Source organism: Selaginella moellendorffii, unplaced genomic scaffold, assembly GCF_000143415.4.
Source record: "Selaginella moellendorffii unplaced genomic scaffold, v1.0 SELMOscaffold_43, whole genome shotgun sequence".
NCBI lineage: Eukaryota > Viridiplantae > Streptophyta > Lycopodiopsida > Selaginellales > Selaginellaceae > Selaginella > Selaginella moellendorffii.
Genome location: NW_003314304.1, coordinates 810,198 through 837,205, shown reverse-complemented (window position 1 = coordinate 837,205; position 27,008 = coordinate 810,198). Strand labels below are relative to the sequence as shown.

Below are 27,008 nucleotides of genomic sequence, written 5' to 3'. Positions count from 1 at the left end.
AGCGGCAGCGTCACCCGCAAGAGACCACTGTGAAGCTGGTAGCTTATCCTTTCCGCGTCCACTGCATCGGGGAGCACAAACTCTCGCGCAAACATCTTGGTGAAGGCGCCCCGATCCTTGAGGATGCGACGCTCTTTTGCCTCGTGAGAGATCCCAACGATGGAGACGACTCGATGGAACTGAGAGCCCGAGACCTCCACCTTGACATCGCTGCTGCTCGTCACGCCCGGCATCTCCAAAAGGATGAGATACGAGTTGGGGAGGCGGCGCACATCTGTGAGCGTGGCAGCTACAACCGTGTCGGCTATGAAGCACTTGTGCGCGCTCATAGCGTGCTCTACCTCAACCGTGCTGTTCCCGCAGCCGCGCGCCTGGCGGAGAGAGCAGTAATCACGGCCGCACGCCTGCGCCGCGACAAGCACCAAGAATACCATCGCCGCCCCCGCTGCCGCCATCGCCATTCTTCGCCCTTCTCTGCCCTAGCACCTGGACCAGGGGACTTATATACAAGAAAAGAAAAGGTATGAGCTCCCACGCGATAGCTCTAATCAGGAGGTGTTTAGGAAACTTTATTAAAAACATAATTTAAATGAAAAAGATATACTTAGTGCTATGTAATTTAATTACTCTGGAATAAACTTGAAGATTCGCCAGCCTCTATGTTGCCCTAGAGCCTAGACGTGTCTGGAGAGATCCAAACTCTTGAAATTGGAGGCTTCGTAAACTTCTATTGACGTATTGTTGTCCCAAAGCTGACGAGCTCTGAATCCTTGCAAGCTTGGAGCTGAAAATTGAAAATTCCTTGCCGATTTCCTGTGATTGAGCGTGAGAGAGGGAAAGATTACACGGAGGAACGCAACCTTTTGTCGGCGATGAGCAGGACGAACCTTCCAGAGGAAGATCTTCCCAGCGCGAATGGCGGGCGTCCATTAGAACAAATTGTTCTTCCAAGAAGGAATATGCAAAGATATTTGTCGGAATTTAGGTTCTAGCGGGGGGTTTGGGCGGGAGGCTGTAGGCGCGAGACGATGGCCGAGCTCAGCCCGACGATCGCAGATCTAGATGGCCACAAGAATCTCTTCCGGGCTCTCTCGTCAGTCGCCATGCTCGCTTCGCTCTAGAAATTCTCTAGAAATTCTCACTGCCAAAATGCAGATCCAAGATGGACAAGATCAAGGAGCCTGGCCGGCAGAGCAAGGATCTGGAGGAGCTGCGCCAGTGCAAGAGGTCGGTCTCGCTGCCTCCTGGCTGTGCTAGCTAGAGACGCTAAAGGGTCAATGCAGGCTCATGAAGGAGTTTGATAGACAGATCAAGGAGGAGTCGAAGAACCCAGCGAAGCAGCTGAATGAAAAGAAGCAGTCACTGGTAAGCTCCAGGCCAGGAGATTTTGCGAGCGATCGATCTCATCGCCTCTTGCAGATCAAGGCGCTCGACTCGTATGTGGCCCTGCACAAAACGTGAGTTCTTGTGTGTGCATTCCTACGCCGTGTCGCACAAGTTCTTCCCTTTTTTCCTTGGTTTCACCCAGGTACACGAGCTCTCTGGGGAACAAAAAGGCAGAGATGATGGAAGGTGGCAGTGCCGAAGGTGCTCGCACCGACCTCATGGGTCCAAAAGTAAAGATGGCGTCCAGTAAGTCGCAACTTGCCTCGCTTGATTCTCTAAGATCTTTGCTCTTCGTTTTTGTAGCAATGTCAAACCAGCAACCCATGGACGCTGGTAAGAAAACCATGGACGAGACGGATGAGAGGATTGAGCGCGTAAAAAAGGTCCGGTCGACGCTCAAATGACAAGTTGGCATTCTTTTCTTTCTCTGTTTTGCAGCGTGCTAGCGATAGATGCATACTGTTCTTCCTGTCCTCATTGTCATTGCCGTGATTGTCGTCAAGGTAGATGTAGGTGGCCAGCTCAAGGATCAATCGTAAGTCGCCCTCGCACTAGATATCTAGAAATTCTCACTGGCCAAATGCAGGTCTGGCTTCCAGAAGATGGACAAGATCAAGGAGCCTGCCCGGCAGAGCAAGCATCTGGAGGAGCTCACTGCCAAGATACGTGAGTGCAAGAGGTCGGTCTCGCTCCCTCCTGGCTGTGCTAGCTAGAGACGCTAAAGTTTCAATGCAGGCTCATGAAGGAGTTTAGGGAGATCAAGGAGGAGGAGTCGATGAACCCACCGGATTTGACGAAGCAGCTGAATGAAAAGAAGCAGTCACTGGTAAGTTCCAGGCCAGGAGATTTTGCGAGCGCTACGATGGTGTCTCTTGCAGATCAAGGAGCTCAACTCGTATGTGGCCCTGCGCAAAACGTGAGTTCTTGTGTGTGCATTCCTTCGCCATGCCGGTGTCTCACAAGTGCTTCTCTCTTTTCCACAGGTACACGAGCTCGCTGGAGAACAAAAAGGCGGAATTGACGGAAGGTGGCGAAGGTGCTCGCACTGACCTCACGGATCCAAACGTAAAGATGGTGTCCAGTAAGTCGCCACTTGTCTCACTTGATTCTCTAAGCTCTTTGCTCTTCGTTTTTGTAGCAATGTCAAACCAGCAACTCATGGACGCTGGGAAGAAAACTATGGACGAGACGGATCAGAAGATTGAGCGCGTAAAAAAGGTCCGATCGACGCTCAAATGACAAGTTGGCATTCTTTTCTTCCGGGATACACTGGTGGAGGATCCTGTTTTGCAGCTTGCTACCGGTAGATGCATATTGTTCTTCTTGTTCCTGGGCGCCATTGCCGTGGTCGTCGTCCAGGTAAAAGCCATTCTCTTGTTCTATCCAGGAGCTCTAAATTTTCAATGGCAGGTTGTTGATCCCAAGAAGAAGAACATCTGCGGCCTTCCCGGATTATCTCCCCTCGCGAACACCAGCCAGATTCTTTTCAACCGGCGGATATGGGAGTCTCTCTTCCTACTGTCCGAGTCCTTATGGCAAGGCAAAGGTCTGTATTATGTCTTATGATGATTGAATGTTATGAGATTTTTGCTGTTTACAGGTGCAGGAGTTATCGTCCTTCTTGTGCTTTTGTCACAAGCTGAAGGGCACTTTGTGTCGCTCGAAAATTCCTTCAGTTGCAAGACATGTACGAGCTCCGTGGTAGATCCTACGATATTGTCAACGTCTATGAACGCTTTACTTCTAACGGTTGACGACGGTGGGATAGGATGCTTGAAGGATTTAGAGGACATATTAAACCTGATCGGTCGGAAGTATAAAACCACAATATTCAAGAGTATGGTAATGTGATTATTTGAGATTTTGTTGTAAGTGTTTGTTTTTTCAGGCCCAGAAGTGATCCAAGCTTTGACCGCTATACTAGATTTTGCTGCGGCTGCTAGCGCTGGCGAAAGATTGTTGTTTTACTTTTGTGGACACGGGACTCAATTCCCCGACAAAAACTTGGACGAGCTGGATGGAAACGACGAGGCTTTATGCTTCAACGACGGGGGTTTGTTGATTTCATCGCTGTTTACAATTTCATTTTCTGTCTTTGTTACAGTACTCGGTAGATGACATACTTCATAACGTCATGGTCCAGTATCTCCATGGAGGAGTCCATCTGACTGCCATATTCGATTCCTGTCACAGCGGGACTGTGCTTGATCTTCCATATGGAAACACTGGATCTGGATGGTTTAACGCATCGTCCCAGACGCCGCCAGAGATATTACAAGCCGGAGTGTTTTTCAGAACGAGCGTGGTCTCAATTTCTGCATGCTTAGACTCTGAGTTATCATATTTTGTAAGTGCAGAGAAAGTTCCACATTTACTAATCTTGTGAAGTTTTCTTTTAGGACGAAGTCAATCAGAGGGGCTGGTTCACGAGCAATATGACGCACTACATACAAGAAGGTGCTACAACCTACGGGGCCATTCTAAGTGATATGCAGAATTATCATCCCAATTCTACCATGATGATCAGCTCTAGTTTCAAGTTTGACTTGACTAGAACACTTGATCTCTAGTTTCAGTGTAAGTATTTCCTTTGACGTGTTTCTCCATCTTGAGTTCTTTTGATTAGGAACAAGATCTTTTTGGGAATGCAAGCAATGCTGCTTGCAAAGAGCATGTGATTGACGGCGATAAAATACGAGACAAGAAAATTTTGACTTCAAGAAGGTTCTGGTTTTTCTCATTGATTTGCTTGCAGAAGAGCGAGGAAGCTGCTTGTCTCACCAGACAGTGCCCGGACTCAAGAAAGCACAGTAGCTACGATCGTTGCCGACTGATTTACCCGAGACGAAAGTATGAAGGGGCTGGACAATGTGCTGGACCAGTGCTTTTCTTCTGGCGAGGTCACTTATTCCACTCACCGATAAATTGCGATAAGTTTTTTCGAGCAGTGCAAATATTACAACGTAACTTTGTTTTTCTCGCAGGAGGTTGATTTGCTACCTTCTTGATTAGCGAAGAAAGAATGGAGAGTGGAAAAAACCGGAGACGAAGTCCACGCTTCCTTCTGAGGATCAGCTCTAAAAGGTGAGAATCTGTTTCTACTTTAACTACTAGTTTTTTATGCGTTCTTTTGCAGTTCGTACCAGTTGCCAGCCTGAGAGATCCGGAGGATTGTGGACGCTCCTCCCAATCCAGCGCTCTCCTCACCCAAGCGCGACAGGGTCCTCTTCATCGAAAATTCCTGGTACTAAAGTATTTCACACAACTTATATCTGGTACTTGGCTTCCAAAGATTGCTCACATGTCGCATGAAATTCGTACTCCAATGAATGCCGTGATTGGCATGGACGCTGAAACGGACATAACGGATGAGCAAGGCGAGTATGCTTCTACTACTCGCAGCAGTGGAGAGGTATTGCTGGGGATTATCAATGTTATCCTTGATTACAGGTAAGAAGCGGATCTAAATTCACGTCATGCTGAGCTTGGTTGCTCTCGTTCTATTGCAGCAAAATTGAAGCGGGTAACATGGAGCTTGACTTGCAACCTACAGAGATCCTGCAACGTGTTGAAGAATCATTTGATCTTGTCGCGAAGGGTCTTGAGTTGACTTAGGATTCTGTTCCTAGCCCTTTGCTCGGGGAGTCGGCTCGAATCCGCCAAATCCTGGTCAGTTACTTCTTGCAGCTTATTCGCATCTGACTCTAACTCTGCAGGTAAGTCTTCTTAGCAACGCTGTAAAATTCAACGAGAAAGGATACGTCACTGCAACCATGATTTTTACAGATCGAAGAACTGATGGAATATCTGCCTGCCCCAGATTTTCCGACCGGAGGACAAATTTTGGGGCCTCTTTCCTTCGGCCTTACAAGCTATAGTAACTCGCAGGATAGAGGACGCATTAGAACAGGCCGCGGAAAGATTACAGGTAGAGGCAAAGCAGATCTCGCATCATAAAAAAAAAGTAGAAGTGAGTGAGACCCGTGTCCTCGTTCTCTCAAATAAGTGGGAACTTACCATCTATGAAATTACTGAGGTTCGACTTGTAATATATTATTAAGATGATGATTTTAGATTTGGCCTTGGTTTTGCAGATTCCAAATAAGTCTACTTTGGTTGCGAAGATTGCCGAACTTGTAGCAGCAAGGTGCGCCTCAGGCGTTTCAGATAATATAATATATTATTTTTCTGTGCAGGTGCTACAAGGCGTAAGCGACAGTGATTGAGCAGGAATGAGGATTGTCATCGAGGTAATTGTGATCAAATGGCTCGGCGTCCTTTGAGTTGGCTGGTTTCTATATGTGCATGCAGCTCAAAAGAGGCCCTGTGGCAGTTATTGTTCTGAATTATATTGTGTTAGTATTCTTAACAAGGAGCCAGAATTGTTTAGTATCAAGAAATCAAGAACTCCCGGGGGCATCTCCCGGTGCCAAACCCCCTCCATGACGAGCACCGGGTACTCCAAGGGAAATCTTCCAGGAACCCCTGCAGCTCGGAAAACACCCGAGCACTCGAGAAGCTCAATCCCAGTGTTGATCCATCGCCGCCTCCCGTTGATCGATCCTGGCTAACCCGCTCCATATACTCCTCCAGCAAGCGGGGGGGATCGAAGCTGATCACATCTCCAAGGCCAGTTCGCCAGTGACGAGAATCCCAGGGGGATCGTTGTAGATATATTCATGTACAAAACGTAGTAGCTAACCAGAAAATAAAGGAGGCGATGGTAGAAAGCCAGAAACTAAAAGGAAAAAAGCTGGCATCGATCGATTCGATCCATCGATGGGAAGAGGAAGCTTACACCGGGACCGGGCGACCGGTCTCGAGCTCGTCAATCCTTTTGCACAGGGCTCCAACGGTGATCTTGTGCTCCTTCTCCTGAGTGCTCATCATGTCCCGCAGCTCCATCATCTCCTTGAGGAACAGGGTGCTCATCTCCTCGTTCTTCTGCACGAGCGTGGAGTTCTGGAGCTCCAGGCTCGCCACCCTGCTGCTGAGCTTCCCATTCTCCTGCTCCAGGGTCGCCACCCTGCTCCTGAGCTTCCCATTCTCCTGGTCCAGGCTCACCACCCTGCTGCTGAGCTCCCCTATCTGCTTCTCCAGGCCCACGATCGTCATCTCATCAGTCACTTTCTCCACCTTCTTTCTCTCCAGGTCCTTCTGGAGGGATTTCTTCTGCTTTGTGTCATTGTCCCGGTAGCGCCTCTCCGCATTGTAGAGCTCTAGCTTCTCCATGACCTTCTCCTGGAGGAGAAGCTTTTCGGCTTCGTGCTCGGCTTGCTGGAGGAGAAGCTGCTTGTCAACCTCCTGCTGGACAAGCTCGCTCTGCTTGTCCAGCAGATCTCGCTGCTCCCGGAGGAGCTTCTTGTGCGTGTCCAGCTCCTCCCGCTTCTCTCGCAGCTGGCGCTGGAGGCTGTCGATGTGGCTCACCAGCTGGTCATGCCTCTTCTTCGCCACCTTCGCAGCCTCCTCCTCCTGCTTCCTCGCCTCCTTCTGAGCCGCCTCCCTGATCTTCATCTGCTGCTGCTCGGCCTCCCTGATCATCACCTGCTGCTTCTCGGACTCCGCCTTCCCCTTTAGCTCCTCCTGCGCGGCAAGCAGCTGGTACTTCAGCTGATTCTTCTCGCTCTGCAGCCGCCCCAGCTGCTCCTGCTGCGGATTCAGCATCACAGCTCTGGCCATCGCCACACCCTTCTGCCTCGCCGTTTCCTCCTGGGCACCCATCACTTGCCTGGCGACCTGGGCCTCCCTCGTCTTCCACTGCAGCTTGTGAAGAAGCCCATTCTTCGGCTTGGTGGTGAGGATCACCCGAGGAACAGCGTTTTTGGCCCACTCCGCCACCGTCTTCCCATCCAGATTCGCTGCAGAAGAACAAAGAGTTCAACTTTTGTCGACCAGAAACAAGGCTTGGACCACATACCTTCCGGATGGCTCAGAAAGTCCTCCTTGGACAGCCCCGTCGCTTCCAGGAACTGAGAGATCCCCTTCTCAACGCTCTCATCGAAGGCTGCCTGCGCCAGCACTCCACCGCTGTAGTGGATAGTGTAGACCAGATCTGGCTCAGCGAAGTGGATCGTCACTGTGACCTAGCGGGAAACCCTTCTCCTCTAGCTGAGCCTGAGAGAGAGATCATTACCTGATCATCGCCGCCGCTTGAATCCTTGTTCGGATCCTCCATCTCCTTCTCGTTCTTCTGCTGCTTCCGGAGAAAAACCCTGAATTTTTACTCTTTTATTGAGCCCAGATCGCAGACACGTAGGCTGTCCAGTTGTCGGCGGCCACATGGAGATGCGGGCGAATATTCCTTTCTCTGGAAGAATTAGGGTTCCTGGAGCTTGAGTGTCGCGGGGAGGGGGGAGATGAGCATAGTCCACAACTCATGGCGCCAGCAGCATCCCAGGATCATCATCGCATGAGCCGGAGCTTCTCCTACGATGTGCTGCTCCGCGATGTTTCTGGTTTAGGGTTTAGGGTTTAGGGTCTCCCACCCGCTCCAGCTCCGAGCTGAGCCCGCCAGAGATCGAGGAGGCCACTGTTCACTCCAATGGCGGCCTCCATCACCGCCCGAGGCTTGATCTCCCACCGGCAGAAAGCAAGAGCTCTTCAGAGCCCGCCAATGGATCTCTTCTTCTGGTGGACGAAGACACATGCAGCTCCCGGGTTGAAGACCCGGCTACCTCAGTCGTTCATCACACCTCTGGCGGAGAAGCCCGCTTCTCCGCCAACATACCTCGGTTATCAACTTTGAACCCGATGGTGAAACCGAACCGGGTTCACAGAAGAAGCTCGAGAACGAGGCTGACAAACCTTTCCCGGCTCTTCCACCAGCTTTTGATCCCACCAGTGGAGCTCACTGGAGACAACTTATGAATGCTGGCAATGAGTGTAAGTATGTTGCGACATTTTTTGTTTTCTTCAGGATATAATTCTTTTTATTTTTTGAAATATTTCAGACATGGAACTGGATTTTTCTCCGGTTCAACATGTGATGGACGAGCTCACTGATGGAGCTGCTCTGCAAATTACGACAAGAACCGGAAGCGAACAAAGCCGGGAGCGCGGGTACAATGTCTTGTGCAATGTTCCCTGGCGCTGCGAGCTGGTCAGTTTTATGGTTTTTTTTTCCAGTTTTATTTTGTTTGGTTGCATTCGGTTTGAATTTATTCACTTTGTTCTTGTTTTTTCTTACTCAGCTTGTTTCTTTGTCTGCCTAGACTCTTTCTTGTCACTCTTAACTGTGACTCCATTGCGGCTCCTGATGGTTTTACCGAACCGTGTAAGGTGATTTTACATCTTTTATACATTCATTTTTATTGATATATTTCTCGAGCAGGAACTTCCGGACAGTCGGACCCAGTGACTGGTGCGACTTATGTTGTTTGATCATATTAATCGCCGGAGTGAAGGCTCTTCAGCAAGCTGGTGAGCTCCTCAATCATTTTTCGCTGCTCAAATTCATTTATTCAATTTTTTTTATGTGTGTGTATGAGTTCCAGAGATCAGGTACATCTATCACTCTATCAGATTCGAGCCAAACATCAAGCTCTATGTGATCTACAACATGCTCGAGGTCTGGCTTTTTAATCATTTATTTTTTTCAATACGTTTATTCTTCTAGTTTTCACAATCATTCGCTGAATGTTTTCTGTATGCTGCTGGTGTTTGACAAGCTTTTCCAATCATTTGGAGTAGATGTGCTCGAGGTTCTCTTCAGATCAGCAGCGAGCTGCACAGGGGAGGGGAAGGCTTCGGATTTTTTTAAGGCTTTTCTTCGATCAGAGCATCGCCATCGGATGCTTCATTATCCTTTTTCTTTTATTTTTTTATCTTTATTTTATTTATTAATTAGTTTTTTATCCTTGACTTCTACACACTTGTGCACTCGTTCATCATCATGTTTGAAGGAATAACTCTGGCCGCGGCCCTCCACCATGCGGCTACAAACAGATCGTTGTTCATGCTCTTAATGTCGACTACGACTACATTTCAGGATACTACGACTAAATCACCTTCCTTGGAGTTGATCGTTGGAAGCAGCTCGAAACAGCAGGTGATCACCAGCTTATGGAGTGAGGAGACTTCTGGCAAACTCCGGAGCTGAAACATCGTTGCATCGAGATGATCAATGAAACGAGTACCGTTATTCCTCAGCGTGATCTACTTCCACCAGCATCTCTTCAACAACTCCCAGACAGGTTAAAAGAGTTCGAGCTTCTTTGGAGCATCCAGTGAATGAAAGCCTCTGAATCAAAATCTCAAGCACCTGAGTTTGGCTGTACTTGTTAGACTCTCCCTTGGAAGTTTGAAAGGTCCAACGTACACAGCCACCTGCTATGTTGGCTAGAAGCACAGCTTCATTTTTTCAAGACTCAGAGCTTCAAGTACTCTAGATTTGCCGACGGAGGACGATCAATTGAAGATCTTTGTTGTTCATAACCTCGAGCTTCTTCAGGGAATGCGACTGGATGCTGAGCTTATCAGTATCAATCCAGAGCTCGGTGAGGTTGAGGGTATCCAAAGTCACCTTGCCAGCTGTGGTTGATGGAGTTGAACTTTTAGCAACCAGTTGATGTAATAAGAAGTAAGACGCTGTTTTAGTTTCAGTAGCACCTGTGTTCTGGAACACGCATGGCAGCAAGCCAGGATGGGAAAGGGCCCTCTATATCAACAGCCCTCACTGTTGAAGGTATAAACCAATTAACCACGATGTGAATTTTTGTAAGTTTTCATTTCATGTACTAAAATCAAATGCCTGAAATATCCAATCTTCTTTAAAAAAACTCACACTTTGATAACTTTGAGTAGAGTTTGTTATCTCTCAAAAGTTGTAAAACACTTCATACCATGTTCCTCCTTAAATACTAAAATATCATCAAAATAATTAATTGTAAATTTTCCTAAATAAGGGTATAAAACTTAATTCATCAATCTTTAAAAAGTTATAAAAGCATTTGTCAAAACTAAACAACATCACCAAAAACTCATAATGACCTGTCCTTGTCTAAAATGTAATTTTCAAAACATCCTTTGGCTTGAGGTTGGATCTGATAGTTCCCTCAAGCTGCATTAACTAGAAGAGCGAGATGGCCGAGCTTTAATGCCCTGCAAACACATGGTTCTTGGCCATGGCCTCAAAAATTCTCTCATCATCGAGAGGAAATCCTGGAAGCATATTCAAAGAGCAAGCTTTTAATGTTTCTTAGGTCTGCAATAATAAACTTCATGACGCAATAAATATTGTAGTTTCTCTCATAACCTTTTATAGAATTAAAAAGCAGCATTTTAAATGTGATATTGATTATGATGAAGGTTTTACAACATACACTCAGTACTTCGCCCTCATCCTCCCAAACTGAACACCTTGGCATATGACATGCTTTAACGCTTTATTCCATAGGCCCGCTATACTTTGCCCAAGGCTTGGAACATGTTTGGGTAGCGTCACCTTGAGAAGCCCATCACTAAGGTGATATGTTGCCACATCCTGCACAACACCGTGGGGAAGTAAAGCCTGCGAGCAAACACTTTGGTGCTCGCTTCTCCCCGCTCTACTCTCACCGCTTCTCCGCCATCATCTTCGTCTCGGCAACGCCAGTGATCTTGAACACAAAGCCCGACTTGTCCTCCACCCAAGCGATGTCCACGGTGGCCGACTGCGTGCCTGGCATCTCTGCGACGACCACGTACGAGCCTGGACGATCCAAGTCCACCAATGGGGAGATGGTGACGACGCTTGAGTCGCCACCACAATTCCCACGTGGAAGGATTCGATAGCTCAAGAATTCTGGGAGTCGATCAAGGGTCAAAAACATCAAGTTAAAAATTTAAATGACGTTTTTTATAATTTAATTCTGGAATAAACTTGAAGAGTCGGTGAGTTTCTTAAATAGTCTACCTTGGATCCAAACTCTTGAAATTGGAGGCTTCGTAAACTTCTATTGACGTAGTGTTGTCCCAAGGCTGACGAGCTTTGAAGCCTTGCACTCTGCAAGCTTCGAGCTGAAAATTGAAAATTCCTCAAAGTTCTTGTCACTGGTATCTTAGCTACAGGTGGGAATTGCTATATAACCATTTTGGGTGAACCAGTGAACTTGCAATACATTTCTCGATGATGAACTTGTCGTAAGTTGAGAAGTCGTGTTTCTCCACAAGTGATCTGCCATGGTGCAAGTAGCTAGAAATTCTTACATGCCATGCGTGGGCTGATGGCGTACATAAGCGAAGTGAGGAAGTAGTAAGCCACGGCGATGTGTTGAACGAGGAAGTGATCAAACCATTGCTCATCGCAAGTGATGGAGCTCATTCCAGCTCTCAGAGAAATGTACTTTGAGATAGTCTGCTCGTCTCCACCACCCGAAACTCTCGTACATGTGAAGAACAAAGAGAACCACGAAAGAAATATATACCAAAGGAATCAAGAAGGTCGTAGTCACGATCAGCAGTCGATCCAAAATTGGTATCACAAAATCCTGAAGAAAAGGAACGATCGATCGATCACAGGAAACAAGTAGAAGAAAAAGGACCGTGGGAGGAGTATGTACCGTTTAAACCCTTGCTCCGCTCGGGCTTGCTTGAGCTCGATGAGCTCGAGCTACTTGCCAATCGGCTCCTGCGACGCTGGCGCTGGCGGATTTGGCTTCTCGGTCAGCAATGTCGCCGAAATCCTTCTGTGATTGAGCGTGAGAGAGGGAAAGATTACACGGAGGAACGCAACCTTTTGCCGGCGATGAGCAAGGTAGAACTTGCTCGACCTGGACGAAGCTGCCAGAGGAAGATCTTCCCGCTCAGACGAAGGCCCTTATAAAAAAATGCCAAAGTCATGGTCAAACGAGAAACCTTAAAGAGTTTATCCCTTGATTCTCGCTGAAAGGTCAGTGAAAGTCCTATCAAAGCTCCATCCCCTCGAGCTCCATTTAAGTCATGTAGAAACTTCTAAAGAGAAGACTCGAGAGGCCCTGCTCCCACCGAGTCACGAGACCCTCTCCCAAGTGTTTATACCTTCAGAGGAGGTATGGACACCAAGATACGGGGACCACGTGAGTCTTTCGTCCTAGATGCGTTTGGATGGAACACGGTAAGTGAAGAAGATAGTCTCTCATCACTTTTCATTCTCCCATGTCCGCAACAAATTCATGGGATCAAGCCGCTCTTCGTCTCTTGTGGCAGGGAGGCTCCAAATCCCTGTCGAGGCTGGGCTGGGCGGTGGATTTGAGCGTTTGCCTGTGGATTCTGGTCATGCAATGTGGGCTGGGCTTGTGGGGCGACGTCCACACTTTCGTCAAGGTGTTGGAGGGAACCAGGCCCTTTCCAAAGTGCTGCATATTAGAGAACCCTGAGCATATTCCTAGAATTTAGGGCTATCGAAGCGCGAATGGCGGCCAAGAAGGAATATTTGTTGGAATTTAGGGTTTTAGCGGGGGTTTGGGCGGGAGGGCTGTAGGCGCGAGACGATGGCCGAGCTCAGCCCGACGATCGCAGATCTAGATGGCCACAAGGATCTCTTCCGGGCTCTCTCGTCAGTCGCCATGCTCGCTTCGCTATAGAAATTCTCTAGAAATTCTCACTGATCCAAGATGGACAAGATCAAGGAGCCTGGCCGGCAGAGCAAGGATCTGGAGGGGCTGCGCGAGTGCAAGAGGTCGGTCTCGCTGCCTCCTGGCTGTGCTAGCTAGAGACGCTAAAGGGTCAATGTAGGCTCATGAAGGAGTTTAGGGAGATCAAGGAGGAGGAGTCGATGAATCCACCGGATTTGACGAAGCAGCTGAATGAAAAGGAGCAGTCACTGGTAAGTTCCAGGCCAGGAGATTTTGCGAGCGCTACGATGGTGTCTCTTGCAGATCAAGGAGCTCAACTCGTATGTGGCCCTGCGCAAAACGTGAGTTCTTGTGTATGCATTCCTTCGCCATGCCGGTGTCTCACAAGTTCTTCTCTTTTTCCTTGGTTTCGCCCAGGTACACGAGCTCGCTGGGGAACAAAAGGTCGCAGTTGAGGGAAGGTGGCGAATGTGCTCGCACTGACCTCACGGATCCAAACTTAAAGATGGTGTCCAGTAAGTCGCGACTTGTCTCGCTTGATTCTCTAAGCTCTTTGGTCTTCGTTTTTGTAGCAATGTCAAACCAGCAACTCATGGATGCTGGGAAGAAAACTATGGACGAGACGGATCAGAGGATTGAGCGCGTGAAAAAAGGTCCGATCGACGCTCAAATGACAAGTTGGCATTCTTTTCTTCCGGGATACACTGGTGGAGGATCCTGTTTTGCAGCTTGCTACCAGTAGATCCATATTCATGCTCTATGTTGAGATCTCAATTTCGAAGGAGCCATAGAGATTTGCACCGCTTAAATTCTTTCAATTGCAAGCTCCGCCATGGCCAAAACTCTAGAAAAATAGTTGCATCGTGAAACGATCCAGATCGAGACAGACCCTAGAACCAAGAACAGAAAGATTGATTAATTTAGAACGATTGAGATCCAGACGAGGATCCAGACATTTATAGGATGATACATGGCCACACATACATTGTGGCAATGGGATTCTCCGCCTCTGGCTCTGGCTCCATCTCCATCTCCGCCTCTGGCTCTGGCACTGGATCGTCGTGCTCCTGAGGAGGAGGAGGAGGAGGAGGAGGAGAAGATTTGTTTTGTCCAAGGAAAGAATTATTCAAAGCAAAGAAAGAGATTCTTGCACCTCAGTCTAGCGCTTGAGGTTGTGATCGAGCCGCTTCTTTTTGACGAACGTGAGGCGGCGTGGATCCTGCTTTGGCGTTCTCCTTTTGCCCGCCTTGTTGTTCATCGCCTTCTCTTTCTCCGCCATCGCGCTCTGCTGCTTTCCTGCCCAAGGGCTAAAAAAAAAGGAATATGCTCTTTTTTTTCAAATTGCTATTTCCTTTTAGTGTAATCATTTAATCTCTCGAAACTTCCTTTTTTTAGTATTTTTTCATGATCACCAAGCTGTTCGGTCTTTTTCGAGAGGCAATTTTGCGAGAGATCGAATGCCGAAGTGGGATGCCGTGTGCTTAGCAACTATAATCCAGTGCTATGCCCGACTGAGCATGGAATCTATCCTTGGTAAAGCATCTTGGTTTATATAGTCAATATTCATAAGTAACAAAATTAATTACCTAAATATAAATTTTAGTTTTAGTTGGTAGTTTTAGTTTAGATAATTTATTTTTATGGAATATATTTAAATGAAAAAAAATTCATTTCAAAGTCACGGTAAGAAAAATATACTATAAAATATTATCTTGTTAGAAAAATTAAGAATTTTATTCTCATAAAAAATAAAATATATTTATTTAATAATCACTATGGTTAATCCATCATTTAGTTTATATTTATGTATGCACTTGATCTACTTAATATCAAATGTCCATTTTTTTTATAGTCTATGAATAATAGAAATATTTTTATATATCATTTTTCTATTTATGTAATTACAAAAATATAATATTTCAAAAAAGTTACTTATTTAAATTTTTTTAAATAATGATACTTTTTAAGTTTAGAGCTAATGAAAAACTTAATAAAATTATGTTTGTTAAGTTTTAGTGATAAGTAAGGGTGAAAATTATATAAAGAAACTTATTTGTAGGATTATGCATTTGTATCAAATTGAATTCAGTAGTATTTCAGCCGTGAAATTTCACTCCAATCAATCCATCAATGATCAAAATGCTCATTCAACAACCAAAAAAGCAAGCAAAACCAATAGCTATTTTTTATTTTCTTCTTATTTAGTCCAGCGCTTGAGGTTGTGATCGAGCCGCTTCTCTTTGACGAACGTGAGGCGGCATGGATTCTGCTTTGGCGTTCTCCTCTTACCCACCTTGTTATTCATTGCCTTCTCTTTCTCCGCCATCGCGCTCCGCTGCTTTCCCGCCCAAGGGCTAAAAAAAAAGGAATATGCTCTTTTTTATCAAATTGCCATTTCCTTTTAACGCATCGAGTGTAATCATTTAATCTCTCGAAACTTCCTTTTTTTAGTATTTTTCATGGTCATCAAGCCGTCCGGTCCTTTTCGAAATGCAACTTTGCGAGAGATCGAATGCCAAAGTGGGACGCCGTGTGTTTGGCAACTGTAATCCAGTGCTATGCCTGACCGAGCAGGGAATCTATCCCTGGCAAAGCATCTTGGTTTATATAATGAATATTCATAAGTAACAAAATTAACTACCTAAATATAAATTTTAGTTTTAGTTGGTAGTTTTATTTTAGATAATTTTTTTTATGGAATATATTTAAATGAAAAAAAATTCATTTCAAATTCACGGTAAGAAAAATATACTATAAAATATTATCTTGTTAGAAAAATTAAGAATTTTATTCTCATAAAAAAAAATATATTTATTTAATAATCACTATGTTTAATCCATCATTTAGTTTATATTTATGTATGCACTTGATCTACTTAATATCAAATGTCCATTTTTTTTATAGTCTATGAATAATAGAAATATTTTTATATATCATTTTTCTATTTATGTAATTACAAAAATATAATATTTCAAAAAAGTTATTTATTTAAATTTTTTTAAATAATACTTTTTAAGTTTAGAGCTAATGAAAAACTTGATAAAATTGTGTTTGTTAAGTTTTAGTGATAAGTAAGATCAGTATTTCAGCTGTGAAATTTTACTTCAATTAATCCATCAGTGATTAAAATGCTCATTCAGTAAAAAAAAAACAATCAAAACCAGTAACTGTTTTTTATTTTTTTCTTACTCTCTCAAGCAAAAAAAATTAGCCTAAACTTATGGCTTGTACTAACTCCTGGATATTCGAATGCTTGGATACACTTTCAGCTAAAAGGTTGATTTCCAAACAAGCAGTGAACTGAAGAAGATCGCCAACGAGAATGGCATGGTGGGATTGACTGTGAATGGAAGGAACGGGCAAGGGCAATCTTTGGAGCTGAAGAACGTGAGGCTCAAATGCATGGTGTCATCGCTCGTCATCGCCATTGCTCGCAAGTGGAAAGGACCAGAACGAAATCGATGAATTGATGGATGGTGGAATTTGTGGATGGTTTGCAAAATTTAGCACTAGCGCACGACTCGCCTAACCCTAAACGTCATCCCAATGCCAATAGGCTATGTCGGCGCCGCTGTTGGGGGTTTTCCATCGTGGACAGGCACAGATTCCACTTGGGGACTGGTGAGAATCAGGAGTTTTGCTGCTCCAGCTCCGTCGCTCGAGGCTTCGATTCGCGAATGTAGGCCCAGAAGGGATTGGAGGAGCCAGGCGAGCCAGCGCGGTGGCTATAGATTTCGAAACAGCGATGGGAAGTTTGAGTATATTTCCAAGGAGGAGTTCTACGAGTCCAGCGCAGCGGCGGATGGTTCTTCCGGCGTTGTTCTTCGTCTTGTCTGGGGGAAAAAATTGCTACGGCAGTTTTGGAAGATCATGACCTTTGCTGGACCCGCGCTTGGGATCTGGCTTTTCAGTCCTTTGATGAGCCTCATTGACACTGCGGTGATTGGAAATTGTAGCACCCTCGAGCTAGCAGCGCTTGGTAAGCTTTGAGCTTTTTCTTTTTCACTTCCTTGCTTCTTTGCCTTACGTAGAATTTTCTAGACAGGGCCAGCAACAGTTCTTTGCGACCATGTCTCGTATTTGTTCATGTTTTTATCGGTGGCCACCTCCAATCTTATTGCAACTTCGCTGGCTCGCAATGTGAGTGTAGAGATTTTTTCATCTTTCCAGACTTTGAAGTCACTCGCTCGTTTTTATATCAGGATCTGGAAGAAGCAGCGCAGCATTTGTCTCGGCTGCTTTTGATATCGTTGAGCCTCGGCATCGGCATGCTCGTTTTGATGGAGTTCTACGCGACTCCACTTCTCCAAGGTAAGACGATTCTTTAGCTTCAATCATTCGCTTTGAAATCAATCAGGTTTCCTAAAGTCACAGAATTCTTTCCTGGTATCTCCTGCTGCGACATACGTAAAGGTAAAGGTAGTTCTACGATCTTTTACGTAGGTTTCTCAGTTTGCCCTCTTATTTTTTCAGATTAGAGCTTTGTCATGGCCAGCAATGCTTGTTGGAATGGTTGCTCAAAGTGCTATGTAAGTTGGATTCTGTGAATAGCATATAACTTGCACCGGAGTTTCTCCAGCCTTGGAATGAAGGATTCTTGGAGCCCTTTGAAGGTGCTAGCCATTGCCGGTGCTATTAATGCCGTCGGAGACATTCTTCTGTGCTCGTCTCTAGGATTTGGAATCGCCGGCGCGGCTTGGGCAACATCTTTTGCTCAGGTAACTCATGCTGCCTACAAGTTCTTCACGCTCATATGAAATGTTTCCTCGGCAGTATGTTGCAGTGGTTTTGATGCTCAAGTCTTTAGTTCATAAAGGATACAACATATTTCTTGTCTGCCTCCCGTCAAGAAAAGATTTGAAGCAGCTCCTGAAAATAGTCGTTCCTGTTTTGACAACGACCGTTTTTGAGGTTGCCTCCTCGTTCCTGTCTTGACTTGGTTGCTGAAGAAACATTCTGCAGGTCGTGTTTTATACTCTGTGTACATATCTTGCATCGACGTTGGGGCCCCTAAATCTTGCTGCGCACCAGGTAATTGTTTTTATAATTCCAGGCCCGGCCAAACAGTACTAAGACGGAAGTAAAACCATGAAACTTGCAGGTGATGATAGGAATCCAGAACTTGTGCTACGTATGGGGAGAACCTTTAGCTCAGACAGCGCAGACATTCATGCCTGCGTTACTTGATGGATCCTCTCGCGACTTGAATCAGGTACTCGCGTTTCCTAGTTTCTCGAACAGAAAACGTCACGGTTTAATCTCATGCTCAGGCCCGTGTTCTTCTCCAAATCCTTCTCATTATTGGTGCAACAGTGGGGCTTGTTGCTGGGTTTTCCGCGATCTCAATCCCGTGGCTTGTTCCGCAAGTCTTCACAAAGGACGTGGTGATAATTGAGAAAGTGAGTGTCACTGTTGATACTGATGAGAGTTCTTACACCTTGGGAAATCTTTTCAGATGCGTAGAATAAGTCTGCCGGTGCTGTGCACGCTGGTCGTGACTCCACCCATGCTTGCACTGGAAGGCACTTTACTGGTATGTAGTAGCTTTTTCGTTTTTGTCTACGGGATGCTGACCATCTCTAAACAATTCTTTTCGTTGTCCTGGCAGGCAGGACGAGATCTCAAATTCCTAGGCTTCGCAATGGTCTGCTGCTACTCTGGCGGAATAATGGTCACCCTGGTGAGCTTTCCAAATCACTCCGTTTGGAGCACACGACTCTCACGTCTCCATCAATCGTGCAGGCATTCTACCGAGCTGGATTTGGGCTCCCCGGCTTCTGGTGGACGTTGTTCTTGATCGAACTGGTATGTCTAAACTGCTGCTCTAAACAAATCTTTGGTTTTCATGAATTCTTCCGGTAGAACTTCCAGTCGAGTTTTTGATCTAACGCTTTGCTTCCAGAGCCGGACATCGGTGGCACTGATTCGATTGACTTCGTCGCAGAGCTTTCTCGCTGACAAGCGACGTCCAAGCGGCCGAGAAGTATGTTTTCTTTGCTTTTCTAGAGGTTTTCTACGAGAGGTTTTGGTCGCTATCATAGTTTCTTTGGAGCTAATGTTTGATTTTCCAGAAGCTCGAGAGGGGCTGAGTGTGTTGCCTGGAGGATGGGCTACGTATAAAGCGCGTCATGGGATATTCCGTGAATATTATTGTCCGACAGAATGTACCTCGTGCGGGCGGAATATCCTGCCGCATTTTCCGTCCGTTAAGAGGTCCCTTAAAGAACACCCGTGAAGGGTGAAAAAGAAATTTTCGGTGCTTCATTTTTTCAGTGTGGGAAGAACGCGAGGGCGCGGGCGCGCGGGGGCGCGGCATTGCCCGGATCTGTGGCAACAGGCTGGCATCCATGGCGGCGAGGCTAGATCTGGATGGACAGGTGATAGAGCCGCTCAAGATTTGTATGATAGGAGCTGGGGGATTCATCGGCTCGCATCTGTGCGAGAAGCTCATGTGGGAGACGCAGCATTCGGTGCTGGCGATTGATGTCTACAGCGACAAAATCCAGCATTTGCTGGAGCCAGGGCAATCTTGGAGCAGCCGGATTGAGTTCCACAGGATCAATATCAAGCACGATTCGCGGCTCGAGGGGCTTATCAAGCTCGCCGACCTGGTAAGTCGCCATAGATGGGATTTCCATTGGAATGTAGCTAGAGATTTCGAGTTTTTCCTCACGGGAGATCCTTGTGTGTGTGGCCAGACTATCAATCTAGCGGCAATTTGCACACCGGCAGACTATAACACGCGGCCGCTCGACACGATCTACAGTAATTTTATTGACGCATTGCCAGTGGTAAGTCGGTAGTTTTTCTTAGCGTTTCGAGAGTGTTTTTAGTTCTTTTTTAGAGCTTGATAGTTGTTTTTAGAGCTTATTTTTTGCTTTTTGGAACTTAAGTGACTGAGAACGAACAGGTTAGATATTGCTCGGACAACAACAAGCGCTTGATCCATTTTTCTACGTGCGAAGTGTATGGAAAAACGATTGGAAGCTTTTTGCCCGAGGACAGTTCCTTGAGGAAGGCATGTATTTTGTTTTTCCTGGTGATCTCTATCCAGTTTCTCTTCGTCTGACTTTACCTTTTCTTCTATCGTGTTTTTTTATTCTGTTCGTGGCGACAGGACCCGAGTTACTACGTGCTTAAGGAGGACGAGTCTCCTTGCATTTTTGGCCCGATTGAGAAGCAGCGATGGTCGTATGCTTGTGCAAAGCAGCTGATCGAGCGTGTCATCTATGGTAAGCAAAGTTTCTGTTTGAAAGAAACTAAGTCATGTGGTTGTGGTGTTATATAATCTTTCCAGCCGAGGGAGCAGAGAACGGCCTTGAATTCACAATCGTACGTCCCTTCAACTGGATTGGGCCACGGATGGATTTTATTCCCGGGATCGATGGGCCAAGCGAAGGCGTACCAAGAGTTTTGGCTTGCTTCAGTACGGTATGCAAGCCACCACATTTCTGTGGAGTCTAGCTATTGATGTTATGTGACGAGCTACTTTATTACTTCCGTGCAGAACTTGCTCAAGAGCGAGCCTCTAAAGCTCGTCGATGGTGGACAATCACAACGGACGTTCGTCTACATCAAGGATGCCATTGACGCGGTGATGCGTATGGTGGTAAGCCTCTATGATGTTGGAATAAATCCAGATGTAGTCTAATCACTTGGAACCATGACAGGAAAATCCACAACGAGCAAATGGTTACGTGTTCAACGTCGGCAACCCAGACAATGAAGTCACAGTTAGAGAACTTGCTCTGATGATGACCGAGGCAAGTGTTGTTTTTATAACTTTCTTTCAGTTTCCCAGGCTTATCTTCATACTTCTCATTGGTGCCACACAGGTGTACACAAAAGTTAGCGGCAGGCCGCAGCTGGACGAGCCCACAATCGACGTGAGCTCGAAGGAGTTTTACGGGGAGGGATATGATGACAGCGACAAGCGCATTCCAGACATGACGATCATCAAGAAGCAACTGGGTAAGAGCTACGATCGTGTTCTAGCTTTTGTTCTATCAACCAATCGTGTCTAAACATCTCTCTCTCTCTTTTTGGTGTTTGATCCAGAGTGGGAACCCAAGACATCTCTGTTCGATCTCTTGGAATCGACGCTGACTTACCAGCACAAGACTTATGCCCGAGCGATGCAGCAACTATTGTCCAAGTCCCTCCCCACCGCCTAGTAAGATCTCCAAGAGCTTTCACTCTCATTCTTAGCTACATACATAAGGATACGTAACTTCGATGCTTAGATGATTTCATTCGAAGAGAGCAGGCTATGGCTTTGTCGTCGCGAAGAGGAAGAAAGAAAGAAGCAATAAAGCGTTTTTACAAAGAATAAAAACAGAGCCTGGAAGGAGGGGGTATATTCTCGCATTTGAAATGGTGCGCGGTGGATATTCCTGGCGGTGGTCGGAATCGAGCGCTTGACTTTTTGTCTCGTGCAAGAGGATCGCGATTGTGGGCTTGTACGGAACAGTGTACTTGTATTTAATTTTTCTAAACGCTCCCTCTTCGAGAGAAGGGGAAATTTCTTGCGCGCTCGATCGCGACGAGGGCGAGAAATTGGAGGTCCCCCCACCGAAATAAAAGGAGCTCCGATCGCTCCTCTCTCGATCCATCCAAGAAATTGATGACTGTGCATCTCTTCTGATCCGATGAGACCCAGTCCTTCCAGGAGAAGCTAGGGATTGATTCGTAGATCGATCGATTGAGCACGCCACTGGAGAATCCAAGCACAACCCATTCGAGAACAGAGAAATTCCCAGCGACCCAAAAAAGAGGAAGCCAAAGAAAAAAAAAACCTTTTTTCCTCTCTTCCTTCTTTTTGCCCTCCCTCCATTTGCGTTGTCTGTTTTGGCAGACTCGGTCACTGTGTATCACAGGGATGATGATGAACAGTGGAGTAGAATGGTAGAATCTCTCGATCGATCGACCGCAAGGCCAGCTATGGTGGAAAGAATCGCTACCCAAATGCCCGCGCTCACATTTTAGGTGTTTATTTTCCCATTTGGAGGAGGGATGAGGAAGAGGAGCCGAAGGAGGAGTGGCGATTTTGGGCGTGGCATGGGATCTCGCCAGTGGCGGCGGCGAGCTTAGATCTAGGCAGGGTCGCGGCAGGACGGAGCTAGATTGCTGCTTGTCATGGGTGTGAAGATGCATCGTTGCCATCGACAGCGCCGTCGCTATCATCATCATCGGCGTCTTGTTCTTCGCCGGAGCTAGAGGAATTTGGTTCCGGCGATGGCAGATCTTGCGAGAAATGGGGCCGTGGAGCGCGACATTGAACAGGTTCTTCCTCAAAACCTTTTTTTTCTCCTCGCTTCTTCCAAGTTCCATCCATCGTCGTGTTTTTTTTCTTTTCTTCTTCTCCTTCTTCCTTCCTCTCTTTTCTTTGGCTTGCCTATTTTGCATGATTAAATTTTTCTCTTCTCTCGTGTGTAAAAGGCTATCACTGCGCTGAAGAAGGGAGCCCAGCTCCTCAAGTATGGGAGACGAGGAAAGCCAAAGTTTTGCCCATTCCGGCTCTCCAATGTGAGTGAAAAGCTAAAGCTCGATCGATCGAAAGATCTTTCCTCCACTTTTTTTTAGAGCGAGTAGAGTCGTGACAAACTTTTTCCAGGATGAAACACACTTGATATGGTACTCTGGAAAGGAGGAGAAGAGTTTGCGGTTGAGCTCCATCACAAGGATTGTCCCCGGCCAGCGAACTGTAAGTTCTTTCCTCGATCAATCGGCGATCGAATTCATCCATCATCGGTTCCCGGAAAAGTTTGCTGAGAGCTTTTGGTTTTGCAGGCCAACTTTCAGAGATATCCGAGGTTAGAGAAGGAGTATCAATCGTTCTCGCTCATTTATGGCAACGATCGCTCGCTCGACCTGGTACGGCGTGATGTTCTTGGGAAAGTTTGTTGAGAGTAAAAGTGTTCTTCGCAGATTTGCAAAGACAAGGACGAGGCCGAGGTGTGGTTCGTGGGACTCAAAGCTCTTGTCTCCGGGGGCCAGTTATCACGCCTGCGATTTGACTCGAGGAGCGAATGCGGTCCTCCCTCGGACTCAAACAGCCCCGCGACGTGGTCCAGAATCTCTCCAGCGAGCTCCCCGTTCGGAAACGTTGATAATCTTCCTCGCCAGGTACTCCTGCAAGATCAAACGATACAAAAAAGCTTTTTTTTCTCATGAGTTCTCGTTCTTCGTTCTTCCAGGATGGCCGAGAAGCTTTCCGCTTCCAAAGTCCATACGGAAGTCCCCCACGCTACGCTCTCCAGCAACGCAGCTTCTCTCCGGGAGCACCATCGCTCGACTCCTCCTCCAAACTCTTCCTAGAAAACGCCTCCACGGCGGGATCTCTCCACTCGGACATGAGCTCGGAGCCCGCCGCCAGCGTCCTCCACCTCCGCGGAGGCGCCGCCGCCGCCACCTCCGCCGCCATCCCTCTCGACGCCAACTTTCGCGTGAGCATGTCCAGCGCCGTGAGCTCGTCCAGCCAGGGGTCCGGCCAGGAAGAAGGCGACGCTCTCGGCGACGTTTTCCTGTGGGGTGAGAGCGTCGGCAGCGGCGATGGTGGCATCAAAACGGATTCTTTGCTGCCCAAGGCGCTTGAGTCAGCGGTGGTGCTCGACGTTCACCACATCGCGTGTGGAAACCGGCACGCCGCGCTGGTGACCAAGCAAGGCGAGGTGTTTTGCTGGGGTGACGAGAGTGGAGGCCGGCTGGGACACGGAGTGGACGTCGATGTCGCGCATCCCAAGCTCGTCGAGGCGCTGGCCACCACCAACACCGAGTTCGTGGCTTGCGGAGAGTACCACTCTTGCGCGGTGACGCTGTCCGGGGACTTGTTTACCTGGGGAGATGGAACTCACAGCTATGGACTCCTCGGCCACGGCAACGATATCAGCCACTGGACTCCGAAGCGAGTCGGGGGTCCGCTCGAGGGGATCCGGGTCTCGTCCGTGGCGTGTGGAGTCTGGCACACGGCGCTCGTCACCTCGGCTGGCCAGCTCTTCACTTTCGGCGATGGGACTTTCGGAGTTCTCGGCCATGGAGACAAGCGAAGCGTGGCTCTTCCGAAGGAGGTGGAGTCGCTCAAAGGTCTCAAGACGGTGAGAGTGGCTTGCGGAGTCTGGCACACGGCGGCCGTGGTGGAAGTCATGGTCGGGTACTCGAATGCCGGGGGATCGTCCGGGAAGCTCTTTACGTGGGGTGACGGAGACAAAGGCCGGCTCGGCCATGGAGACAAGGAGCAAAAGCTTGTGCCAACATGCGTTGCTGCGCTGGTCGACTATAACTTCAAGCAAGTAGCTTGCGGACACACTCTCACGGTGGCGCTGACGATCAATGGCCGAGTTTTTACGATGGGAAGCAGCCTCTACGGGCAACTTGGGGACGTCCGGGCTGATGGAAAGCTTCCCGGGCTTGTGGAAGGCCGGCTGTGGGAAGCTTTTGTGGAGGAGATAGCTTGCGGGGCTTACCATGTAGCTGTTCTCACTGCCAAGACGGAGGTGTATACGTGGGGTAAGGGAGCGAATGGAAGGCTCGGGCATGGCGACGTGATGGATCGAAACACGCCAACTTTGGTGGAGGCGCTGAAGGAGAAGCAAGTCAAGAGCGTGGCTTGCGGCTCGGGATTCACTGCCGCGATTTGCTTGCATAAGTGGGTGTCTGGAGCGGATCAGTCGCTCTGCTCGGGTTGCCGGCAACCGTTTGGATTCACTCGCAAGCGGCACAATTGCTACAACTGTGGACACGCGTTTTGCCACTCTTGTAGCGCCAGGAAGGCGCTCAAGGCGTCGCTGGCTCCGAATCCAGCGAAGCCGTATCGGGTCTGCGATCCTTGCTTCGTCAAGCTCAAGAAAGGTGGCGAAGTTCTGCTTCCTGGTGGCGGTGGTGGGGCTGGAGTGCCGAGGAAATCAATGGTGGCGACGCAAGGACAACAAGGTGGTCGACGAGCTTCCGAAGTTCTTACTCGAGCGGAGAGGCCCGGCGAAGGGAAAGCTGCAAAGCCGCCGGTTGGAGGGAGTGATGCGAGGAAACTAAGCGAAGGGTCTGTGAAGAAGCCGAGGAAGCTGGAGCTCCAGCCCGAGCAGCAGCAGCAGCAGCAGCAGCAGCAACCGCAGTATCATCTCAACCAGGCTTTGCAATTCTCGAGCTCGGTCCAGCCGTGGGGTGCTGTGGACATTCCCTCGGTGTTTAATCCGTATGCCAGCGGCGGGAGTGGCAGCAGTTTGAGACCTTTGGTGTCGGCTCTCTCGGTCCCGACTTCCAGGGTGGCTTCCAGGAGCGTTTCTCCACTCTCGAGGAGGCCGAGTCCTCCTCGCTCGGCCACTCCGACTCCGACTCTGGCTGGCCTTGCGACTCCGAAAACGCTGGTGGATGAGCTCAAGAGGGAGAACGATGTTGTCAACCACGAAGTTGTGAAATTGAAAGAACAGGTACGTGCAGCATTCTTTCCTTGTCCTTTAATACTTTCTCGTTCTTTACTCTCGCTTGTTTCTTCCATTGGCGATTTTCTCGTTCATCACTCTCGTTTGTTTCGTTTTCCTCGTTCTTAGATCTTGTTCTTTGATTTATCTTTGCTCGATATTCTTACACTCCTCCTGGCTCGTTTTTCCCAAAGGTCGAGGATTTGAATCGAAAGCTACTTCAACAAGACGCGGAGCTACGAAGGTCCGCGCAACAAGTCCAAGAGGCTCTGGCAATCGCCGGCGAGGAGAGTGCAAAGTGCCAAGCAGCAAAAGAAGTAATCAAGCAACTCACAGCACAGGTACTCCATTCTTTTTCCGATAGAGGTAAAGAGCCAACTTTTCTTCTTTGAATCCACACAGCTCAAGGAAATGGCTGAGCGAGTCCCAGCCGGACTCCATCGCCACAAGCAACAGCAGCAGCAACAGTTCCACCACGACCAACTTCCAAACGGCGTCCATCCTCCGGTGACAACTCTAGACTCGCTCTCGGTCACCGATGACGAAGGTGGCTACTCCACGGCTCACTTGAGATACTCGCTGGGAGCTCTCACTCCAAATCTTCGCAGCATCGCTCCAGACACGAATGGCCTCGCCAGTCCTGCACAGCAGCAGCAAGCTTCCAGTCGAAGGCCAAGTTTGCTCACTCGAGCTTATGACACCGATGGCGAGAAGACGGACACTGGAGGAGGCCCTGAGCCCGAGAACGATTGGGTGGAACAAGACCAGCCGGGAGTTTATCTCACACTATGCGTGCTTCCGGCCGGAGGAAGGGAGCTCAAGAGAGTGAGATTCAGGTACACGCTCTCTTTGCTTTTTCTCGTTTCTTCTCGATCGATCACTACCTGAGCAGCGCCTTGCTTGTGTTTCTGTTTTTTCTTCCTACATTGTTTTCTTTGTGATCTTTGTTTTCGTGATTTCTTATATTTTGCTCTTTGCTGATGATAACTCTTCTTTCATTTTCCAGTCGCAAGCGGTTTAGTGAGAAGCAAGCCGAGCAATGGTGGCAAGAGAACCGGCAGAGAGTCCACGAGCAATACAACATTCGCAGCGTGGATCGAACGGCCCCGGGAAACAAACTGTGAGTACGCTCAGCGTTCTATCCCGGAAGCAAAAGGATCTTCGTTATTACGATGAAACGAACTGGAGCTCTTCCTTTCAACCATGCTATTAATTGTTTGAAGGTAAACTAGAACGCATTGCTGTGAAGGATGATGATTTCTTCTTCCTGTGCAGAGAATAGAGAAAAGAATCCAAAGAGATACATGTACAAAAGAGAAGAGAAGAAAGTGAAAAGAGCTCCTCCATTTGTGTTATGAAATGGATTATTTTGTGTAATATATTGAGAAAAACAAACATTTTTTGAATTACATATGGCAGGTAGAAAATTTTCATGGATGAGATTGTTTTCCTATCAGAAATATAAAGATTTAAGTCATCATATTAGTAAATAGTTTAAGAATTTTTATATATGAATTTATGTGAGGTAGTTAAGAATTTATATGTAAGAATTTATGTGAGGTGGTTAGGATGTGATATGATTAGTTGCAAATTTAGCTTTAAAAGCCATAAATGCCCTATTTTGTACAAAAATTTACCTTGTTGGAAAATTACCTATAATAATTTCCAAAATAATTTC

At 47.4% G+C, this 27,008-nt stretch overlaps 5 protein-coding genes, 1 long non-coding RNA gene and 1 pseudogene across 10 annotated transcripts; 6 read left to right on the top strand and 1 right to left on the bottom strand.

Annotated features, from left to right (window-relative positions):
* Nucleotides 1-1,028: 1,028 nt before the first annotated feature.
* Nucleotides 1,029-3,713, top strand: LOC9646808 (annotated as a pseudogene).
* Nucleotides 3,714-6,028: 2,315 nt separating this feature from the next.
* LOC9647105 (golgin subfamily A member 6-like protein 7) lies at nucleotides 6,029-7,591 on the bottom strand. The gene is made up of 3 exons (XM_002979920.2): nucleotides 7,520-7,591; nucleotides 7,304-7,469; nucleotides 6,029-7,244 (listed from the first exon to the last, which is right to left on the bottom strand). Exons 1-3 carry the CDS (start codon nucleotides 7,559-7,561, stop codon nucleotides 6,181-6,183), a joined length of 1,272 nt encoding a protein of 423 aa, XP_002979966.1. The 5' UTR covers nucleotides 7,562-7,591; the 3' UTR covers nucleotides 6,029-6,180.
* Nucleotides 7,592-7,718: 127 nt separating this feature from the next.
* Nucleotides 7,719-9,673, top strand: LOC9647104. 2 transcript variants are annotated; one of them, XR_002993546.1, is made up of 6 exons: nucleotides 7,719-8,268; nucleotides 8,337-8,485; nucleotides 8,598-8,664; nucleotides 8,717-8,805; nucleotides 8,880-8,953; nucleotides 9,054-9,673. It is a non-coding gene; the product is annotated as an uncharacterized LOC9647104 (long non-coding RNA). The 2 variants fall into 2 exon arrangements; XR_002993545.1 differs by having other exon boundaries at nucleotides 8,880-9,673.
* Nucleotides 9,674-12,834: 3,161 nt separating this feature from the next.
* Nucleotides 12,835-13,735, top strand: LOC9647103 (novel plant SNARE 13). Its single transcript, XM_024685091.1, has 5 exons — nucleotides 12,835-13,021; nucleotides 13,078-13,168; nucleotides 13,221-13,258; nucleotides 13,335-13,432; nucleotides 13,490-13,735. The coding sequence occupies exons 1-5, from the start codon at nucleotides 12,957-12,959 to the stop codon at nucleotides 13,657-13,659; spliced, it is 462 nt and encodes a 153-aa protein (XP_024540859.1). The 5' UTR covers nucleotides 12,835-12,956; the 3' UTR covers nucleotides 13,660-13,735.
* Nucleotides 13,736-16,453: 2,718 nt separating this feature from the next.
* LOC9647102 (protein DETOXIFICATION 46, chloroplastic) lies at nucleotides 16,454-19,178 on the top strand. 2 transcript variants are annotated; one of them, XM_002980063.2, is made up of 15 exons: nucleotides 16,454-16,896; nucleotides 16,963-17,057; nucleotides 17,120-17,228; nucleotides 17,275-17,330; nucleotides 17,391-17,446; nucleotides 17,497-17,635; nucleotides 17,691-17,828; nucleotides 17,880-17,948; nucleotides 18,019-18,129; nucleotides 18,188-18,316; nucleotides 18,373-18,450; nucleotides 18,526-18,597; nucleotides 18,660-18,722; nucleotides 18,820-18,900; nucleotides 18,989-19,178. In XM_002980063.2, exons 1-15 carry the CDS (start codon nucleotides 16,464-16,466, stop codon nucleotides 19,004-19,006), a joined length of 1,647 nt encoding a protein of 548 aa, XP_002980109.2. In that variant the 5' UTR covers nucleotides 16,454-16,463; the 3' UTR covers nucleotides 19,007-19,178. The 2 variants fall into 2 exon arrangements, with proteins under 2 accessions (XP_002980109.2, XP_024540777.1); XM_024685009.1 differs by having other exon boundaries at nucleotides 16,782-16,896; nucleotides 16,959-17,057.
* On the top strand, nucleotides 19,029-21,274 carry LOC9647101 (UDP-D-apiose/UDP-D-xylose synthase 2). 2 transcript variants are annotated; one of them, XM_024685011.1, is made up of 10 exons: nucleotides 19,029-19,528; nucleotides 19,616-19,708; nucleotides 19,828-19,935; nucleotides 20,035-20,149; nucleotides 20,215-20,348; nucleotides 20,425-20,526; nucleotides 20,588-20,680; nucleotides 20,753-20,888; nucleotides 20,976-21,090; nucleotides 21,161-21,274. In XM_024685011.1, coding segments are annotated over exons 1-10 (1,161 nt in total). In that variant the 5' UTR covers nucleotides 19,029-19,264; the 3' UTR covers nucleotides 21,162-21,274. The 2 variants fall into 2 exon arrangements, with proteins under 2 accessions (XP_024540779.1, XP_024540778.1); XM_024685010.1 differs by having other exon boundaries at nucleotides 19,030-19,528; nucleotides 20,976-21,252.
* Nucleotides 21,275-21,733: 459 nt separating this feature from the next.
* Nucleotides 21,734-26,741, top strand: LOC9647100 (PH, RCC1 and FYVE domains-containing protein 1). Of its 2 annotated transcripts, XR_002993540.1 has the most exons (10): nucleotides 21,734-22,199; nucleotides 22,356-22,442; nucleotides 22,531-22,620; nucleotides 22,707-22,790; nucleotides 22,845-23,042; nucleotides 23,114-25,339; nucleotides 25,525-25,671; nucleotides 25,733-26,166; nucleotides 26,337-26,553; nucleotides 26,606-26,741. XR_002993540.1 is itself a non-coding variant. In XM_024685008.1 (9 exons), exons 1-9 carry the CDS (start codon nucleotides 22,152-22,154, stop codon nucleotides 26,452-26,454), a joined length of 3,432 nt encoding a protein of 1,143 aa, XP_024540776.1. In that variant the 5' UTR covers nucleotides 21,734-22,151; the 3' UTR covers nucleotides 26,455-26,741. The 2 variants fall into 2 exon arrangements, 1 of the variants encoding a protein (XP_024540776.1); XM_024685008.1 differs by having other exon boundaries at nucleotides 26,337-26,741.
* The last annotated feature ends 267 nt before the right edge of the window (nucleotides 26,742-27,008 follow it).

Bases quoted from the DNA above. Each gene is read 5' to 3' on its own strand.
- LOC9647103 (XM_024685091.1), top strand. From the start codon at position 12,957: ATGGACAAGATCAAGGAGCCTGGCCGGCAGAGCAAGGATCTGGAGGGG. The intron at 13,169-13,220 runs GTAAGTTCCAGG...TGTCTCTTGCAG, and splicing joins ATGAAAAGGAGCAGTCACTG to ATCAAGGAGCTCAACTCGTA. The intron at 13,433-13,489 runs GTAAGTCGCGAC...TCGTTTTTGTAG, and splicing joins AAACTTAAAGATGGTGTCCA to CAATGTCAAACCAGCAACTC.
- LOC9647100 (XM_024685008.1), top strand. From the start codon at position 22,152: ATGGCAGATCTTGCGAGAAATGGGGCCGTGGAGCGCGACATTGAACAG. The intron at 22,621-22,706 runs GTAAGTTCTTTC...TTGGTTTTGCAG, and splicing joins TTGTCCCCGGCCAGCGAACT to GCCAACTTTCAGAGATATCC. The intron at 26,167-26,336 runs GTACACGCTCTC...TTCATTTTCCAG, and splicing joins CTCAAGAGAGTGAGATTCAG to TCGCAAGCGGTTTAGTGAGA.
- LOC9647102 (XM_002980063.2), top strand. From the start codon at position 16,464: ATGCCAATAGGCTATGTCGGCGCCGCTGTTGGGGGTTTTCCATCGTGG. The intron at 17,058-17,119 runs GTGAGTGTAGAG...TTTTTATATCAG, and splicing joins CAACTTCGCTGGCTCGCAAT to GATCTGGAAGAAGCAGCGCA. The intron at 17,331-17,390 runs GTAAAGGTAGTT...TTATTTTTTCAG, and splicing joins CTGCTGCGACATACGTAAAG to ATTAGAGCTTTGTCATGGCC.
- LOC9647101 (XM_024685011.1), top strand. From the start codon at position 19,265: ATGGCGGCGAGGCTAGATCTGGATGGACAGGTGATAGAGCCGCTCAAG. The intron at 19,936-20,034 runs GCATGTATTTTG...TCGTGGCGACAG, and splicing joins AGGACAGTTCCTTGAGGAAG to GACCCGAGTTACTACGTGCT. The intron at 20,681-20,752 runs GCAAGTGTTGTT...GGTGCCACACAG, and splicing joins TTGCTCTGATGATGACCGAG to GTGTACACAAAAGTTAGCGG.
- LOC9647105 (XM_002979920.2), bottom strand. From the start codon at position 7,561: ATGGAGGATCCGAACAAGGATTCAAGCGGCGGCGATGATCAG. The intron at 7,470-7,519 runs GTAATGATCTCT...GTTTCCCGCTAG, and splicing joins CAAGCGGCGGCGATGATCAG to GTCACAGTGACGATCCACTT. The intron at 7,245-7,303 runs GTATGTGGTCCA...GTTCTTCTGCAG, and splicing joins CTTTCTGAGCCATCCGGAAG to CGAATCTGGATGGGAAGACG.